The sequence below is a fragment of the Nannospalax galili genome, unplaced genomic scaffold (genome assembly GCF_000622305.1).
Source record: "Nannospalax galili isolate Female #2095 unplaced genomic scaffold, S.galili_v1.0 scaffold1115, whole genome shotgun sequence".
In the NCBI taxonomy this organism is placed as follows: domain Eukaryota; kingdom Metazoa; phylum Chordata; class Mammalia; order Rodentia; family Spalacidae; genus Nannospalax; species Nannospalax galili.
In genome coordinates, this window is record NW_008336107.1 from 264,192 (window position 1) to 284,114 (window position 19,923).

At 42.9% G+C, this 19,923-nt stretch overlaps 2 protein-coding genes, 1 non-coding gene and 1 pseudogene across 11 annotated transcripts in view; 1 reads left to right on the top strand and 3 right to left on the bottom strand.

Moving 5' to 3' along the window:
* Nucleotides 1-15,131, top strand: part of Nsd1 (nuclear receptor binding SET domain protein 1) — a 171,221-nt gene extending 156,090 nt beyond the window's left edge. For 8 of the 9 annotated variants that reach the window (XM_029562424.1, XM_017797582.2, XM_029562425.1 and 5 more), the window contains 3 exons: nucleotides 6,246-6,352; nucleotides 9,509-9,713; nucleotides 11,424-15,131. In XM_029562424.1, the coding sequence (XP_029418284.1) occupies nucleotides 6,246-6,352; nucleotides 9,509-9,713; nucleotides 11,424-13,054 (1,943 nt within the window). In that variant the 3' untranslated portion in view covers nucleotides 13,055-15,131. Of the gene's footprint in view, nucleotides 1-6,245; nucleotides 6,353-9,508; nucleotides 9,714-11,248; nucleotides 11,287-11,423 lie in introns of all 9 variants that reach the window. The other variant, XM_029562430.1, reaches the window with a different exon arrangement.
* On the bottom strand, nucleotides 2,365-2,978 carry LOC103732355 (annotated as a pseudogene).
* Nucleotides 7,346-7,450, bottom strand: LOC115069996. The gene has a single exon (XR_003849213.1). It is a non-coding gene; the product is annotated as a U6 spliceosomal RNA (small nuclear RNA).
* Nucleotides 15,132-19,384: 4,253 nt separating the features above from the next.
* Nucleotides 19,385-19,923, bottom strand: part of Rab24 (RAB24, member RAS oncogene family) — a 2,100-nt gene continuing 1,561 nt past the window's right edge. Inside the window, exons 7-8 of the mRNA XM_008830929.3 lie at nucleotides 19,841-19,903; nucleotides 19,385-19,725 (exon numbers count right to left, since the gene is read on the bottom strand). Of these exons, the coding sequence (XP_008829151.1) occupies nucleotides 19,661-19,725; nucleotides 19,841-19,903 (128 nt within the window). The 3' untranslated portion in view covers nucleotides 19,385-19,660. The remainder of the gene's footprint in view (nucleotides 19,726-19,840; nucleotides 19,904-19,923) is intronic.

A 19,923-nucleotide genomic window follows, 5' to 3' on the forward strand; every position in this document is an offset into this window, starting at 1 on the left:
GACAGGGTCTCCCTGTAGCCCCAGCTGTCCTGGAACTCACTATGTAGACCAGGCTGGCCTTGACCTCACAGAGATCTGCCTACCTTTGCCTCCCCAGTGCTGGGATTAAAGGTGTGCACCACCACGCCCAGCTATTTATTCTTTTTATTTTATATATATGAATATATTGCCTGCATGTATGTGAGTGCACCTGTGTTGTACAGTGCCACAGCGGTCAGAAGAGGGCTTCAGATTCCCCTGGAACTAGAGTTAAGGATGATTCATAGCTGCCATGTGGGTGCTGGAAATCGAACCCGAGTCCTCTGCAAGAGCAGTCAGTGCTCTTAACTGCTGAACTATCTCTCTAGCCCCCTTATTTAAAATTCTTACTTGACCTCTACTCAAAGGGAACTCTCCAATTTCCAAGGATACATAGACATGCAAAGTTTTCTAGAAGGTACATGGGTATACTTTTTTTATTGTTTATTTCATTTTGTTTTTATTTTTTGATTTAATAGACATAAAAGTGGTAATTTTAACCATTTTGGCTGTGCAGTTCAAAAAGTGTTCCTATTCTCTCCCCAATATCCCTTCCTAATCACCAAATTCTATCTCTGGATTTTTTGTGAGAACTTTTATTATAATCATATAATACCTGTTCTTGGGTGGAGGGGGCTGGAGGGATGGTTCTGTGGTTATGAACATTGACTGGTCTTCCAGAGGACCTGAGTTCGATTTCTAGAACCCACATAGTGGCTAACAACCGTCCATAACTCCAGTTCCAGGGGAGCCAATCCCCTCTTCTGGCATTCATGGGTACTGAATTACATGGGTGCATTTACATGCAGGTATAACACTCATACACATAAAATAAAACAAAAAATATACCTGCCCTTTTGTGACCAGTCTTTCATGTAGCATAATGCCTTTATGGTTGAACATGAGTGGGCTTAAGGGAACAAGTTTCTAGGCCTTTAAATTTTTTTTTTTTATTTAAAAAAAAAATTTTTTTTTAATTGGCCGGGCATGGTGGCACACGCCTTTAGTCCCAGCACTTGGGAGGCAGAGGCAGGCAGATATCTGTGAGTTCAAGGCCAGCTTGATCTACATCCAGGCCATCTGGGGCTACAGGGAGACCCAGTCTCAAAAAGACCAAAAAAAAATTGTTTTTATTTTATGTACATAAGTGTTGTACCTGCATATATATAAGTGTCCTCATGTTATACAGTGCTCTCAGAGGCCAGAAGAGTGGGGTTGTAGGTGGTATTAACTACTATGTGGGTACTGGGAACCAAACTACACCCCCACCCCCACCCCAGTGCACTACAAGAGCACCCAATGCTCTTAACCAATGAACCATCTCTCCAGATCCTTCTAGGCCTTGAACTTTAATACAACCCCCTCCCCCCAAAAAAAACAACTGGCCTGCCTTAGAAATTGATAGTTCTCCCAAGTCTTTTTCATCTTTCCTTCCATATTTGCTGTAATGTTACTATAACTACCAAAGATACACCTCTCAATCATCCATATCTGATTGTCTGTTTCCTCTCCCCCATTTTGTGGTGTTGGGTATCAAACCCAGTCCCTCATTGTATACTAGGCAAGTACCTTACTATTGAATTTACCCTTATGTTAAAATAAACCCAACTCTTTCTGAGATACCTAAGAACTGGTAGTTTGATTGTCCAACTCTGTCATGGTCTGCTTTGGTACCCTGTGTCTCTGTAAAAATGCAGGAGTGAGATAATTGTAACCAGAACACGTATTAAGGGTTTTTTTTTGAGGTTTTTTGTTTTTTTTTCCAGAATATATTAATGCTCCCTTTTAAAAAATATTTATTTTTATTTTATGTGTATGACGAGTGTATTGCCTGCATGTATGTGAGTGCACCTGTGTTGTGCAGTGCCGCCGAGGTCAGAAGAGGGCGTCTGATTCCTTTGGAACTGGAGTTAAAGACAGTTCGTAGTCACCGTGTGGGTGCTGGGAATTGAACATCCGTCCTCTGCTAGAGCATTCAGTGCATAACCACTGAACCATCTCTCTAGCCCCAATACTCCCTTTTTATCACTAGTTAGCTAAAAAAATTACCAGGCAGTCCACAAAACGGGGTTTGCTTTAAGACCAACCCACAGAGTTAGTTGGAGACTAGTGGTGCTGGGACCTGCTGGGCTGGTGTTTAGCTAAATGTTGAGAGCATTAAGAAGAAAGTCCTGAGCCAGGTGGGCATGGTGACGAATGCCTTTAATCCTAGCACTTGGGAGGCAGTGGCAGGCAAATCTCTGTGAGTTTGAGGCCAGCTGGGTCTATAGGAAGACCTTGTCTCAGAAAGGACCCCCCCCCCAAAAAAAAAACAACCACAAAAAAAAACAAAGAGAAAGTCCTGGTTGGAGACATAAGGCCTGCAGCACCCAGCTGTGGAACTCAATGATGTGGCTGCACAGCTCCATCCTCAAATATTAATTTTCAGGGTTATCACCACTAAGGGGGCATATAGCTGTAGGTCTGTGTTGCTGGGCCCTGGTATATAGGCACAGTGAGGGACAACAGGAGTTGGAGAATGAGCACTCAGCAGGATACCTGCTGCCATGGCCATGGTGACCTCATTGCCTCTAGGAGGAAGGATGCGAGGAGAGTAGACTGTCACTGGCATCTACATTGGGCTGCACCACTGTAGTGTGGTGGATGACATGGGGGGTGCTACATACAGTGGCTGTGTGTAGTATGTACCTTGCTGGGCATATGAGCTCTGCTGGGTATAGGCACTTCTCATGGGGTACACAGCCGTTTGGTAGAGGTTGGGGTAGGAGGACAGGAGCAGGACACTTTATAATGTGTGCCAGGAGTGTAGCCTATTTGGAAGGTAGGATTCACTCCTGGGCACATGTTAGGAGAATAGGCAGGAGCTGCTGCATAGCCCACAGGGAAGCCAGTTGAATTCCTTTGGCATTTGCATAGGGAACCCCAGAAGATCCAGGGCTATAAACAGTATTCATGATTTCAAGAATCACAGTGGCCTGCACCTCAAGGATGGCAGTGCCTGGTCACCGACCACTCATCCTCCACTGCCTCCAGCCCCACAAGTATTAAAGTGTTTATTTAATGGGCTTGGGAGATGGCTCAGCAGTTCAGAGCATTCGCTGCTCTTGCAGAGGACCTGAGTTCAATTCCCAACACCCACGTGGTGGCTAAAAACCATCCATAACTTCTGACCTCTCTGGGCATTGCACGAGATGGATGGGTGGGTGCTTGAATGATAGATAGAAGTAAAGCAGATATGACCAGTCCATGTTCTATGTGTATATTCTTTTGCGTTTGTTTTTTGTATTTGTTTTTATTTATGTTTATGTGTCAGTGTTAGTGTATCCAAATGCCTGCAGAAGCCAGAGAGGACGTTGGGTCCCCTGGAGCTGGAGTTATAGGCAGTTGTTTGCCCCCAGTATGGGTGCTGTGAGCTGAACTTGGGTCTTCTGAAAGAGCAGCAAGTACTCTTAACCACTGAGCCATCTCTCCAGCCCTCTGTTGTTTTTTTAATGTGTTGTTTTCTCTTCCTTACACATGCACACACCCCCGCATACTGTATCTTTATATATCTTTACAGTGTAAATATTGCTCAGCAGTAATTTATTCTTTTTGTGTGTGTGTGTTGTGGATCTACACATATGTCATAACATCTGTGTTAGAAGTTCACACAATTCACACTTTAAAAATTTAGCCACTAGTTCCTTTGCCTTATTTTGCATTTGCTGCCTATAAATTATTAAGTGAAGATAACAAAATTTGAATATGAAACTGTGTGTTCTGCTTGTCTAAAAATTATACTCATCTTTTTTTAAATGTTTAAGTTTTTTTTTTTTTTTTTTTTTTTTTTTTTTTTTTTAAGGTCTCCCGGTAGACCCACCTGACCTGGAATGCACTATGCAGACCAGGCTGGCCTTGAATTCACAGAGATCTGCTTGCCTCTGCCTCCCCAGTGCTGGGATTAAAGGTGTATGCCACCACTCCTGGCCTTATACTCATGTTTTAAAACTTTGACTCCAACAAAAGTATCTCTCTTCTTTATAACTTGCCAGTCAGTATTACTGTGTAATAATAGATTATAGATTCTTGAATCTTATACCTCTTTTTATCAGTGATTTCTCAAATATTATACCATCATCGTCTAATATCTTGAGTACTGTTTTCATTATAACATGTCTACTCAGAGCCTTTGTTCTGTATCCATGGGAATGGCCAATTCTTCCTATGTCTAGCCACAGGTTTCTCTTCTTATATTCTCTCAATTTAAGTAGCCTAATGTTGGAATTCATGGGCCTTGTACCTTGGCTTCCAGTCAGTTCATTGATTGGGGAAATAAGACAGAATGTGATAAACCGCCCAAGTTTATATCAGAGGTGAGGTTTGAGCTGATACAGTTGGACCTTTTTATCCAACTTCCCAAGCCCTACCTACATCACCTCTCACATATTTTCTCTTGTACACTGTCCTCACTCTTTGTGTCCTTGTTCTCTGGGGCTCTTTTCCAGATACATTAAGGTTTATTCTATACTGAACTCATATAAAATGGTATCAGTGTTTTCTTTATGAATGCTGAACCTTAAGACGTAGCATTGGGCTCTACCACATAAAGGTTCTTTTTTTTTTTAAATTTATTATTTTATGTGTGTGCATGTATTGCCTGCATGTAGGTAAGTGCACCCATGTCATGCAATGCCCACAGAAGTTAGATGAGGCTGTCAGATCCCCTGGGACTGGAGTTACAGACAGTTGTTAGCCGCCATGTGGGTGCTGGTATTCAAACCTGAGTCTTCTGCAAGAACAACTAGGGTTCTTAACTGCTGAGCCAAATTTAGGAAATCATAGATGCTATGCATTTGCTCCTCCGTGTGCTTCACCACCAGCCTCTATTCATAATTTTTTCATAAGAGGTTAGATTAAGTAACATCATACATATTCAGGCCAGTAATTCTGCAGCTGGCATGAGGTGGGAGCCACAACCCTGCTGTTACCTTGATTGGTCTTGGTTTGTGTAAGTTTGTTCTGAGCCTCTTAATGAGCTCAAATGAATCTTTTTATTCTTTTATTCCTGCAACATGAGCTGTAAATATAAATGACTTAGCTGTATAGTTAGTTCAGCCAAAGAAAGAAAGAGATTTCCAACATTAGATGAAAACCTGGCTTTATTGTTCACACTGTTAGAATTTATGTCAGAACTGGCCAGATGGCTCAGCATGTAAAGACACTTGCCAGCCAAGCCTGATGACCTGAGTTTGGATTTTGTTTTTTTTTGTTTTTTTTTTCCCCTGAACTTGATTTTTCTCTCTCTTTTTTTTTAGAACACACATGGTAGAAGGAAAGAACCAACCCCTCTCATATAGGTTGTCCTCTCATCCCTGTTCTGGCATGTATCACCGGTATTAGTATTAGTCTGCACTGAAGCATCTCTTCCTTGAGTGCTTCCAGATAAGATGTGCTCACATGGATACATGCTGGCAGGTGTTCGCCATACTTGTAATGTCCATGCCTGGCACAATGATAAAGTAAGGTGTGTGTGTGTGTGTGTGCACGTGCGCGTGTGCAGGTGCCATAGTAAGCCTGTGAATGTCAAAGGACAACTTCAAATGTTGGTTCCCACCTTCTATCTTATTTTGAGATAGGGTTTCTTTGTTGGTTTTCTGCTGCATATGCCAAGCTAGCTGGCCCATGAGCTTCTAGTAATTAATTCTCTCTCCAGTCTCCACCCTCATCTAGCTTTTCTGTGGGCTCAAGAAATTCTCAGTTCTTCATGCCTACATAACAAGTACATTTACCCACTGAGCTGTCTCCTCATCCCAACAACATGATGTTGTTGTTGTGTTGTTTTGTAGTGGAGATATAGTCTCTATATTATTGAGTGCTAGTGTGCTGTGTAGACCAAACTGGTCACAAACTTGCAGTGATCCTCCTGCCTCTGCTTTTCAATGCTGAGATTATAAATGTGTACTGCCCTGCTGGCATTAAGTTGGTTTTATTGAGTTAGTATATTTTGAATCTAAATGTTTAGAAAACGGGAAAAAAATGAGATAATGCCTCACAGGTAAAGTTATTTTAAATATTAAGCCATTTAAGTTTCTTGGTTATTAAAATGAATTCGCTAACAATATAGGATTGTTAGAATAAATCCTTTTTTGTCCTCTTTAAAATTATTCTTATAAAAGTTAATATCCTTTGTAATTAACAAATTAATAATGTAACCATAGATATAAATATTTTTGTGGTCTCTTATGCAGGCACTGAACTTACCTTCAATTACAACCTAGAGTGTCTTGGGAATGGAAAAACAGTTTGCAAATGTGGAGCTCCGAACTGCAGTGGCTTCTTGGGTGTGAGGCCAAAGGTACTGCCTTCCAACCTTGTACATTGGGGACACTGGTACAGTCCTCCTTTCCTGACAATGTTAGGGACAAGTCTTCATTTTAAGAAGCTGCTTCTTTGAAATAATGAAATTGATTATCAGTAGTGCCACTGACAGTTTACTGAGCATTCTCATGATCTAGTTGTTAGCCACAAAAACTGAAGTAGGTTACTTCCTACATCTTTGTCATACCTTCTGATAAGCTACTAAAATCCTCCAGGTGTCTGTGATTGTTTTTCTTTCTAGAGGTATCAAAGAAAATACAGTTTATCACAGTATATCCCTATAGATACAAGTAGAATACTAGACTGAAGATTTAGTTTAGTGATAGGATGTTTTCTTGGCCTGTACAAAGTCCCAGGTTCAATCCTCAGCACCACCATATATACATATACACACACACACTCTCTCTCTTAATCCCATTGTTATAACAAAATATAAACTTTGTCTTCCTGTGTTGATACACACTTTGAGTTGCAATGCAATAATTTTTTTTCTTTTTTGAGACAAGGTCTCCCTGTAGCCACAGTTGGCCTGAAACTATATAAACTATATAGACCAGGCTGACCTTGATCTCAGAAATCCATCTGCCTCTGCCTCCTGAGTGCTGGAATTAAAGGATTGTGCCACCATACCTGGCTTAATGTTACAACTTTTAAGGTTCATTTACAGACTTTTTTTAAGAGGCTCATAGCCTTGAACTCTTGAAGCTTATTCTTACTTCTGCCTCCTGAGTGCTGGGATTACAGGTGTAGACTCCAATACCTTGTTGGTTTCATTGTGTTGTTGTTTTAACATATGTTTATTTTGTGTATGTATGTCACAGAACAACTTAAGGTAGTTTTTTCCAGAGCTTTCAGGCTTGGCAGCAAGTGTCTTTACCTGCTGACCCATTTCTTTAGCTCCTGGTATTTTTCTTTTCATTTATAAACTTTTATCCCACCTGTCCTATGTGATCTTAACCATCTTTTTTTTTTAAATGTGAAATGCTTCTCGGATTTGTATGCCATCGTTGCAAAAGAGCCATGCTAATCTCTATATCATTCCAATTGTAGTATAGTGCTGCTGTTGAAGTGAGCATATCATCTTTTTTGGGGGGTGGCGGGGGGGGGAAGAAAAGGTCTCACTATGTTGACCAGGCTGGCCTGAAACTCAAATAAATCTGCTTGATTCTGTATCCCAAGTGTTTGGATTAAAGCTATGCTCCACCATGCCCAACTTAGCCATCATTTTTTAGCGGTTGTTTATATAATGGTCTGACTATAATAGGTAGTGAACACCTTAGATGCTTCAGTATTTCCCTCGTAAATAATAATGGCACCGAAAATTGAAGTTTAATTTAGGTTCAAAGTAGGCTACCCCATGACTCTTTGTTTCATGTTTGTTTGTTTGGTCTTTTTTTTTTTTTTTTTTTGAGGTAGGATCTCCCTGTAGCCAAAGCTGGCCTGGAACTCACTATGTAGACCAGGCTGGCCTCTATCTCACAGAGATCTGCCTGCCTCTGCCTCCCGAGTACTAGTAAAGGTGTGTACCACCACTGAGTCCAGCTATCCTGTGATACCTAATGGGTATTTCAGTTAGGTTTGTTATGCAGATCAGCAATACAGAATGAAAAATGCACAGAAATCAATATGAGGAATAAATCATTTTGACCAACAGTAAGTGAAAATGCGAAATACCTGTTAATGTTATTTTGTCTCCTTAAATAAGGAAACCATTTCTGTATTACATTAGTTGGTTACTAAATAGCTAATGCGTTTCCTGTAAGTTTAAATAATTGCATTTACCCTGTAGTTAATGGGATCAAATTTCTGTATCCTGGAGGTGTGTATGAAATTTCACTTATGAAACAGGATGAAGTGCCAGAGCACAAGGTTAGAAATGGAGATCACAATGGATATTAATGAACTTTAGCCTGTCAGAATAGTAGCTTTAAAATTAAGCCTACTGCTGGCTGGACCAGGTCTATACTGGGAGTTGTAGACATTAACCTAATTTGACCTAAAGATGCCTTGTTCAGAACAAAGGCTGAATTAATTTTCTGTCTTCCTAAGCAGTGTTAAGTGAAGGTTTGTTGAATAAATTAAGGATTATTATTACATGTACACACAGAAATCTCTAGCTTTGAAATAGGCATGTACACAAATAAAAATTACACAATAGGTGGTCTTTAATACTAGGCTTCTGTGTTAACAAAAAGAAGTATATTTTTCTCTTTTGTTCAACTTTAAAGACTATTTGATACAAAAGTGATAAGTAACTGGGTTTGGTTCCACATTCCTGTAATCCCAGCACTAGGGAGGCAGAGGCAAGAGGATGGCTATTTCAAGGCCTGCAGTATGGTTCAGTGGGTAAGGGTGCTTGCTACCAAGGCTGGTGACCTGACTTCGATCCTTAGAACTCACATAAAGATGGAAGGAGAGAGCTATCTCCCTCAAGTTGCCCTCTGACCGCCACATGAGTACCATAGCATACACAAATAAATGGGGAATAAATTATTTAAAAATCAAAGCAGTGCTAAAATATACAGTGATGGAGCTATGACACAAAGAGAGAACCATATGAAAGAGTTCCCAAAGGTCAAAGCTAGAACAATTAAGATTAAAGTTAATGCTACCAGCCAGGCCTGGTGGCCCACACCTTTAATCTCAGCACTTGGGAGGCAGAGGCAGGTAGATCTTTGTGAGGTCAAGGCAGCCTGGTCTACAGAGGGAGTTCCAGGCCAGCTGCAACTACAGGGAGACTGTGTCTCAAAAAGACAAAAAATAAAGTTAATGCTGCCATGAATGGCTGTCTAGAATACACACAGGTGCCTTCCTGCATTTTCTCTTTATCATCTTTGCAGCATTCTCTGAATCATTTGTTTGATTGTTTGTCTGTTTGTTTGAGACAGAGTTACCCTATAGACCCATCTGGCTTGGAACTTGCTTTCTAGACCAGGCTGACCTTGAACTCAGAAATCCACCTGCCTCTGTCTCCCAAGTGCTGGGATTAAAGGTATGTGCCACCATGCCAGGCCCAGTTTTCTGAGTATTGTCTTTTTGCAGAGAAGAAATAGGTGAGAGGATAGTTAACCTAGTCAAGATTGCATGCCTAAGTTATTGACAGGATACTGACTGATCAATGTCTGACCTCTAGAATCAACCCATTGTCACTGAAGAAAAGTCAAAGAAATTCAAGAAGAAGCAACAGGGGAAGCGCAGGAGCCAAGGTGAAGTCACAAAAGAGAGAGAGGATGAGTGTTTCAGCTGTGGGGATGCTGGTCAGCTCGTCTCCTGCAAGAAGCCAGGCTGCCCGAAAGTTTATCATGCAGACTGTCTCAATCTGACCAAGCGACCAGCAGGTTGGTGCCTACATCCATTCAGAGTATTTCCTGCTTTCTGTCAGAATTTTCAGGGTCTGATGTCACTTGATTCTGAAAGAGGATGTTACTTGATCTGCACATGCACACTATTGAGTGTTAGAGCCATGTTCTTATCCTAGCAATAAGTAACAAAGGCTTAGAATCCTAGGTTATAGAGCAGAAAGTTGCTTTATTTCCATTTACATTATTTCATCTTTCCAGAAACCCTGGAAGATTTATTTTCTGCCTGTAAGGTACATGGGGAAACGACAAGTTAAAATTGATGACTTGTTGCAAACAGATGAAAGAGCTGAATTGAAAGTCAAGTTTTCTGACTCCAGGACTACTAAATCATGTTCTTTTTATAGAAAAAAAGAATGAGGCAGAGTAGATACTATATATTGTTCAAGTCAGTGAAGTACAGACTGAAAGATAACTTTTTACCCATTCGTTACTTTTCTCACTTTCACTGGGGTCTCCTACTTTACAGAGTAGATTTTTTCTTTGTAGAGAGGTAGATGTGTCAATTTACACACGAGAACCCTCAGTTAGATGCAATACTTAGGAATTATGGTGAGAGAAGTTGATGTCCTTTGGGCAGTGATTTAGGGCTTAGGATTTTAGAGAGTGTTGTTAGAGAGCCATTTTAGAGGGAAGTTACTATACATCACTGATGGCCTGCTTCCAAGAAGTACAGAAGTAGAGATCTTTGAAGTGGAAGTCAGGGGGAATTGGCTTTCAGTTTGTGTTTTCCAGGGTGGTAATACAGAAAGTCAAGTAGAGTGAAGGTAGAGCCATTCCATTGTCTTGTCAGTACCAGAAAATGAAAATAAGGAATTGTTTCAGAATCATGACTTAGGGCTATCAAATGGCCTAGGATGCAATCAATATGATCTTCCTTGTGTTCCAACATGAGGTCTAGTATAATTTATTTAGAGATGAAAACACTTTCCATGGTTGAAACTCAGGTTTCATGAAGTGGGGAGAAGTAGATATATGTTCAAGTTAGTTTTAGGCCTTTTCCACTGATTCTTCATGGATAATCCAGATAAAATTTTGTCCTGGTTTCAAGACTTAAAATTCAGCAAAGGTGAGTCAGCTTCCCCTTTTTTGCAACTGTATATATTTTATTACTGTCTAACAAAATAAGCAATGTAAAAAGCTGGTTCCTCTTTTAGTAGAATATTTAAAAGCTGTCTAGGGCTGGGTGGAATATTTAAAAGCTTTCTAGAGCTGGGCATGTTGGTATACTTAGAAAGGATATCTAGGTTAAGGTAATGTTGGGCTGCATAGTGTGAGACCCTATCTCAAAAAAACAAACCAATAACCTAAATAATAAAGGCTATCTAGAACAATTCACAAAAATCTGAAAATGTTACTAAATGTTTCGTCTAAGAGGAATTTTGGGTTTTATTTGGATGATTTTCCTACTGTACAGCCCTTCTTGCTAGAAATAGTCTCTTAGTTGTATTTAGTTAATGCTTAGTTACTCAACCTTGATTCTTTGCTGTTATTTTATATATTGTTTTGTGCAGAAGAGGAAGCTGAAATTCTGGGGAAGGAGTAATGGCAGGTGAGTGGCAAGAACTCTCTGAAGAATGTGGCAGTTTGAAGGAGGCTTTGCAGCCACTCCTGTGGACCAGTCCCAGGGCCATGGTCCATCTCACATGCACTTATTTTCTCTAAGCTTTCCTTCACTCTTCTTTTCAGGGAAGTGGGAGTGTCCTTGGCACCAGTGTGATGTCTGTGGAAAAGAAGCAGCCTCCTTTTGTGAGATGTGCCCCAGCTCCTTTTGCAAGCAGCATCGAGAAGGGATGCTTTTCATTTCTAAGCTCGATGGGCGCCTGTCTTGTACTGAACATGATCCCTGTGGGCCCAACCCTCTGGAACCAGGGGAGATCCGTGAGTATGTGCCTCCCCCAGTACCGCTGCCTCCAAGCCCCAGCACTCACCTGGCAGAACAGTCATCAGCAATGGCTACTCAGGGGTCCAAGATGTCTGATAAGCCACCTACTGATGCCTCCCAGATATTGCCACTCTCCAAAAAAACTCTGACAGGGACTTGTCAGAGGCCACTGCTACCTGAAAGACCTCCAGAGAGAACTGACTCTAGTTCCCACCTTTTAGATAGGGTCAGAGACCTTGCTGAGTCAAGGACCAAATCCCAGTCTTTGGTATCCTGCCAGAGGCCACTGGACAGACCACCTGCTATGGAAGGACCAAGACCTCAGCTATCTGACAAAACCTCTCCAATGACCAACCCAAGCTCCTCATCCTCAGTCAGGTCCCTGCCACTGGAAAGACCTTTGGGAATGACAGACCCAAGGCTGGATAAATCCATAGGTGCTGCCAGCCCAAGGTCCCAGTCACTGGAGAAAACCCCAGCTCCCGCTGGCCTGAGACTTTCACCAACAGACAGGCTGCTGGCTACCAGCAGTCCCAAACCCCAGACTTCTGACAGGCCCCCAGACAAATCCCATGCTTCTTTGTCCCAGAGACTTCCACCTCCTGAGAAAGTACTGTCAGCTGTGGTCCAGTCCCTGGTAGCTAAAGAGAAAGCACTGAGGCCTGTAGACCAGAACACTCAATCAAAACACAGAGCTGCTTTGGTGATGGATCTCCTAGACCTAACTCCTCGACAGAAGGAGCGGGCTGCTTCTCCTCATGAGGTCACACCACAGGCTGATGAAAAGATGCCAATGCTGGAATCAAGCTCCTGGCCTTCCAGCAAAGGTCTGGGGCATATGCCACGAGCTGTGGAGAAAGGCACTATATCAGATCCCCTTCTCCAACCACCTGGAAAAGCAGCAGCCCCTTCAGAACACCCTTGGCAAGCTGTTAAATCACTCACCCAGGCTAGACTTCTTTCTCCACCTCCTGCCAAGGCTTTTTTATATGAATCAGCAATTCAAGCCTCAGGAAGAGCTCCTGCAGGAGCTGAGCAGATCCCAGGGCCTCCCAGCCAAGCTCCAGGCCTGGTAAAACAGGTGAAGCAGATGTCTAGAGGCCACCAACTACCTGGACTTGCTGCCAGGAGTGGGCAGTCCTTCAGGTCTCTTGGGAAGGTCTCAGCTTCCCTCCCCACAGAAGAGAAGAAGTTGGCAACCACAGAACACAGTCCATGGGGCCTGGGAAAATCCTCGCCAGGGGCAGGGCTCTGGCCCATAGTGGCTGGACAAACACTAGCCCAGTCTTGCTGGTCTGCTGGGGGCACACAGACATTGGCACAAACTTGCTGGTCCCTTGGAAGAGCGCAAGACCCCAAACCAGAGCAAAATACACTTCAAGCTCTTAACCAGGCTCCTTCTAGTCGCAAATGTGCAGAGTCAGAAAAGAAATAATATCAGTAAATGTCACATAACCAGACAAGCTGTCCCCAGGGTACCATTTGGGGAGGGGGATCTTTTTATTTCTTGGAAAACAGACATACCCCAACACTTTTCACTGTTATTCTTTCCTTATATACCAACACTCAGAACTCTGGTGACATCAGCCCATGGGAACTTGTGGTTGTGTGAACCATGTATGGAAATCCATTGGGCCCCAGGTCAAGGAGACAGACAGACTTGAGTCTCTTTGCCGTAACTTTTACATATGGTCAACTTAAAATAAAAAGTCCACTCTGGAATCAAGAATGGAATTCAGTTCCACTGGTCAAGTTTGAAAGAATAGGGGGCTCTCAAAGCTATTTTCCTAGCCCTGCAGTACCCCATTGAGAGCATCTGATAAGCCTTTAGGAGGATCTAATGTTCATTTAGATCAGAGGCAATTTCCTGAGCATTGATATGGTCCTAGCATATGCTAGGCCAGGAGGCTAGACACTGATGAGAAATACAGAAATACATAAAGCCTGATCCCTATGAGCCTATCTTGCCTTATTGGGTTCCCAGGCTGTTTTCAGGGACCTCTGACCAGGAAACAACAGAAAGTACTGAGAGGCCCTGGGTTTCAAGGTTCATTTTCAAATGGTTTTTTATGGCCCCCAAAAGTGTCTATGTTGAACATGTGTCTCCTGGTTGACCGTGCATGCATATATGTGCATGCCATGGACCTGAAAAGCTCTTCTCTGTAGGTGGAAAGGTGCTGCATCAAGGCCGAGGTAAGCTGTTGGCTGGGGCAGCTGCTGCCACCTCTGTTAGGCAGTCTGAGGATTTGTCCTTGGAGGAGCGTCTGGTTAGAGGGAGCACAGACTCTTGAGAATGTAGTGTCCCAGAAATGGACAAGGGCAATTGGCAAATTTACCTTTTTTTTCTACCAATTATCCTTTTACAAGAACCCCATCCCCATTTCCTCTAACACTCAGGTGCTTTCAGATTTCAGTCTCGGGCAGTGGATTTAGGGAATTTCTGGCAAGCTCCAAGAAAGACACACCACTTTGAAGAAGTGAGAAAGCCTGGTGGAAAATTGCTTCACTCCCAGTCTTGTGCCCTCCAAACCAAAAGGAAGAAGCCCACCTCACCTCCCTTTATTGCTGTACTTTCTATTATGGAGAGCACATGCCTGGTAACCGCTCAGTGGCAAGCCAGAACCCTTTCCTAAGACTGGAGAGAGATGTGGTGTTTGGAGCAATGTCCAGTCTAAGAGATGACTCCTCAACTGCTGATTATCTGTTACTGCTGCCCTGAGCTGGGGCCCAAGGGCTGGGAAATCTGTTGGTGCTACCCTGCCCTACCATTTCCCCAGCTCACCCAACTGCCAACAGAAAGTGCTGTTTGGCTAGTTCCATCAAATCCACCTGTCCTTTGTCCTTAGACCAAATGTGTTTACCTGTTTGCTTTGCCAACTTAGCCAGCATATTTAGCCACCATCACCATCTCCTTTCTCTCTTTACAGTTTTTCACCCTCAGCAGGGTTCTGTATTTTGCCCCAGTTTCCTCCTCCCTAAATTCCTGTTGAAGTTAACTCACTTCTCAAGAGGAAGGAACAGTAGTTATTATAGAAGCATTTGCGCTTTATATAAAAAGTAAAAGTAGAATATGCTTTTATTTCCCAAAGTCTGTCTCTGGGATTGAGACACTTGAACTCAGGCAGATGGATGAGGCTGAGGCAGGGCTGTCCCAAGTTTGGACACCTAATCCCTGCATTTCACTGAAACCTCGGAATCTCCTCTGTGAATTCCACCTGCCTAGTTCTCCCCTTTCATCATCTCTTCCCACATCATCAGAGTGGAAAAGCTCTTTGTTTAAAAGGAAGAGAAAACAGAAAGCATCTTATTTTCTTTTAAAAGAATTTTAAACCATAAAGATATTTTTAAAGAAATTCAACCAGAACATTAAAGTTCACTATATTAAGTATTTATCATGTGTGAGAATAAGTATATAAATGCAGCTAGTTAGGCCCCTTCCCTGATTCCTTAGGTTGTGTGAGTAGGTTTGCTTGGTGCCAGTCCTGTGCCCTTTGATCTCCTGTCATCTGTAGTTGTGATCAGAAAAAGGTATCTGCACTGCACTGTCAGAATCTCCTTTCACTATGTTGTGTGTTTGACTACCGTAGCTCTGTTTCATTAAATAAACTGTGAATTGGGGGTGGGAGGGTGGGAGGGGTTGCAGGCTATGTAAAAATTTTAAGTGGAGAAGTTTGGTCTTGAAATAGCTTCTCTAAAGTAGGCTTCAGTAGGTAATTGGCTTTGACAGCTATCCAGAAATATCTCACAGGACAGGAGGGAGTGAGGGATAGGGGGCCATGCATGATTGGCCACTTTGGTTTTGTTTTGATATTTTCCATTCACCACCATTCATTGGAGCCTTCATTCCAGACCTGCCTGAGAAAACAACTTCTGAGCTGTGTATTTGGGCGTTTGTTGGGGGGCGGGGGGAGCAAGACAGTCCTCCTAATGGACAAGCAAGCTTCTATCCATGGCTATTAAAGAGTCTCAGGTTCTTGAAACTAGAAATTCGAGCTGAGACCCACTTACAGCATCTGAGTAGTGTTAAAGTAATGGCAGCAGTCACTATCCATTTAGAAGCCCAAGTGCTGGGAAATGACTTGTGTTCAGGTGGGAAGAGGGTGACCTTGCTATTCTTTTGTACTTCTCTTGAAGCCTGTATGAAGATCCTTAATATGAATTGGCAGTGAAGGAAATCTTTTAGAAACTTCTGACTGTTGTACAGGGTGGTATTCTGGCATTGGCATTTGGCTAAGTGCTTAGAATTAGGATGTCCAGAGAGTCTACCCATGAGCCAGCTCCCTAGAAAGTATTTTCAAGGGATAAATCAAAGGCAGAAATGCTCCATAAGTAACTAATACCTCTCTTGTAAGCTAGGAAAAAAATTGAGTCATTGAAAATTGCATTCAAAGCCTTATTTGTTCCTCCTGCTGGAGCCAACCCATTTTATAGAAAACATTGTTTACAAAACATCTGTATTTTTAAATGTCTGCTTCCCTAAAGTTGTTGAGTTTGAGATGATTTTAAATCACTTTTTAAAAAAACTAAATCCTCATTTTTGGCATTATAAAATATCTATATTTTTTAATGTCTGCTTCCCTAAAGTTACTGAGTTTTTACTGAGTTTGAGATGACTTAAATCACTTAATTTTTTTAAACCAAATCCACATCTTTGGCATTACAAAACATCCGTATTTTAAAATGCCTCGTTCCCTAAAGTTAGTTTGAAATGATTTAAATCACTTAAGTTTTTTGAACCAAATCTACATCTTTAGCATTGGCAAACAGAATTCTATTCTTTGTATCCTTTACCTCCCACACTACAGTCAGGGCATGAAATACAGTAGTGAGCCTTCACAGCTCTGCACTGTCAGCTCACTAAAGCTAGACTCCCAGGTTCTCCAGTGTGATTCCAGGAGAACCAAAGGGCAGGAAGGATTTCTCCATGCAGAGTAATCGGGAGAGCACTACATTTGATGGGTTTCACCCCTAGCTCCAATAAAGTGAGTTTTTTCTTAAGACTTCTTGGGATATTGTCATCCTCTTGGTGTTCCTCATTAGATAAGAGAGGCCCAGTGTCCTAACCTCCAAGATCACAACAGGACAGAAGCTGCCTCAAGACTATTTCCTACTAAAATTGTCTGTGTTAGACATCCCAGGTCATTTAAAGCTAGGTAGCTGCTGCAGGAGCTTTGATTGGTTAGGACCAGTTTGCTCTCAGCTGAGCTTCCTAGGTCAGTGCAAAAGTTGCATTAGTGTAAACTGAAATATGAATTGCTTTGTACACAAAACGTAATGATGGTGCTAATCTCATGGTATAAATAAGCACTGCCAAGGATTGAGGGACTGGCAACATGGAAACCCACGTTCCTGTTTGGGAAGAAGATATTTTATGTAGGTTCCTTTAAGCTCTGTAAGAGGTAGGGAGAAGGCAGAGCCTCGGTGAGGCATGCAACCCAACCCTGGAGTGGTGCAGTACAATCTAGAGGTGGAAGAGGTCCTGTATCCAGATGATGGTGGCTGGTGAGTTTCTCAGGACTAGGGTCACCTTGTCCATAGCCTTTGTCCACCCTGCCTGGAACAGGTTGGAAAAGAGCTGTGAGTGTGGGGTCTCCCTCCATTAACTGATCCTCTACCTCTTCCACACTCATAGCATCTCGATTGCTTATGAAAAATAAGGATAGTATTTCTTAAGGAAATAGTCTATTTTAATTAGACACCTACAGCCTCAAAAGAGGTATTTCCTTACCAGCATAAGCAAAATGCCACATTAAACTCTTGTGGTTCTTACCCTAGAGCTGCCTTCCTAGGATGTTGGAACATCAGACCAGGGGCTCCAGGAACTTTAAACCTGGAAGTTTAGCACAGCTTTGCAGACAGGCAGACACAGGGGTGCAGAACAAAAATCAAGGGTCCCAGTGTTCTAGCCTTGCAGGGTGGGCAGACCAGGTGATCTCTAGGCTGTGGTGGTGCTGCCTTGTATGTATGTCCTTGAATGTGGGGTTGGGTGAGTGCAGCACGTAAGAGCTCATGGAAGAGTGGCTTTCTAGGTCTTGGCAAAGAAAGCTGACGAGAGAGCCATCTTTGTATTTTTAAGAAGTGGGGGAGAGGGTTCAGCCAAGGTCCATCACTGTGTTCTCTCACCACCCCCCCACACAGATTGTCAGCTGGAAGTGAACCTCCTAGTGAAAGAGGGGAGCCCTGTGCTAGGAGTCCCCATAAACATGTACTGTAATTCTTTGTATATAGAAAAAAAAATACTGTAAAGTAAAGTTTAACTTTACTCCTATGGCCCTTGCCCTGTGTTTTTATTGTCTCTGGGGAGATGTTAGAGAGGACTGGTTTGGGAAAAGCAGAAACCAACTTTGAGCCCTTCCTCCGAGCATTTGATGGAGTGGCATGGGTTTCCTCCAGATGCCTAAGTATCTCTTGGAAGTGGTTGGTGTCACTTTCAGTTCCCTCAAGGGAATCCTCCACTGTTCAAGGAAGGGTCTTGAGGAATTTCACTTAAAGAGAAATGGAATACATTGGAGTTTTTTGTTTTTGAGACAATTCTCATTATGTAGTTGAGGCTGACCTCAAATTATTGTCTTCCCCCAGCCATAGCTTCTCAGTTGCTTGGATCACCAGTATGCCCTACTTGTTACACCTGCTATCAGAACGTTTTCTGGGTGTATGGCCATATCGAGATCATGCTGAATTCTTCAAAGGCAGGTACTGCACCCTGCAGGACTTTGGCTAAGGCCTGAACAGAAAATCAGGCAAAGAGGGAACATGCCCTTAGCTGGAGACACACCCCCACACCAATACTGGAAATGGCTGCAATGTACTTCCTTCTGTTTAAACAGGAAGTGTTTGCCTTTTTACCAAAATACCTAGCCTTTCAAAAATATTTGGAAGGCCTAATACTTCACGAGAACCTTAAATGAATTTGCCCCCCCCCACCATCCTAGTTCAAGACCCCCTTAAAAAAAGGCCTTTAGGGCCCCCCCAGTAATGCAAAAAAAGGTGGGGGGGATGTGAGAAAGTGTTTATGTAAGTGCTTTTTATTTCATGTTCATGTCTTGAGCGAGTTGGTAGATACCTCATTTTATGGGTGAGAAACTTAAGCTGAAGACTTCTTGCCACCCCCTCTCCTCTTGAGACACGGTATTTCTATGTAGCCGTGGCTGGCCCTGCTTCCTGAGTCCTGGGAGTGAGCCACCATGCCCAGACTAAGTCTCTTTTGCTAAGTTAGCAGCTAAACTGGATCTGAATTTGGATCCACACAACCTTTTGTCTTGCAGAAATATGGTTTCCTTATCATTAAAGTACATGCTGGGTGTCACTGGGAAGCTCAGGACTTGAGTCTTAGTCCTGAGCCACAGGCCTAGACATGACATGTGAAGTAGAGCTGGCTAAACCAACTTGTCTTGAGGTGGGTGTGGCTGACCCTTTCATCTCTGGATACAACTTAAGGCGTTTTTCCTTACTCTTCAGTTGTGAGCCTTGTATTGCTTCACTCCAGCTTCTCTGTCACCCCCCAAAAATAAAAGTAGCTGCAGTATCATTCGGTAGTAGAATCCTTGCCTAGCATGTTCAAAACCCTGGGTTTGCTCTCCAGCAGCACCGCCAAACAAAAAGCAAGAGTAAGAAAGAAAAACCCTTTGTTTCTGTTGACAACCCTATGAAAAAGTTATTTGGTTTCCAAATGGGAAATGTCTTCATAAAGGAAGTGAGGCCAGGCAGGTGGCCCCAGAAAGAAACTAGGTGTCCTGACACCCAGTGCACACAGTAGGGAAGGGGCTGAGTCACAGTGCATTAATTTTATTTACAGTTCAGAAGCCACTAATCTGTGGACAAGTTCTGTCCAGGAGAGGGACCTGGGATTCAAATCAGCCCTTAATCTTCCTCATGCCCAGTCAGCCCAATACTGCCTCTGTCCCACAGGCTAGCATAGGCAGGTGCCACCTCTGCTGCCATGGGGACCTGGAGTAGCTCAGACCACTCCAGCCCAGACAACAGTTGGGGTCCAGCCCTCTGGGGAATTCCTTTAATTCTCCCAGGCCAGGTGAGTTGTGACTCAGTGATGACAACAGCTGTAGAAGTAGGGGTTTGCCTTCTGGCTCAGATCCACACCTTTGTCCTCTGTCAAAGAGAGAGGTGGCAGCTCAGCACCATTATGGTGGGGGATCAGGCAAGTCATCAACAGGCCTGGAGACCATGAGCCTGGAGAAAATCTTACAGGGGGGAAAGTACACACCTGTCATCACCTGGAAAGCAGCCACACTGACATAATCCTCCGCCACTTTCTGAAAGAGCTCATCTGGGGGGGGGGGGGGAACA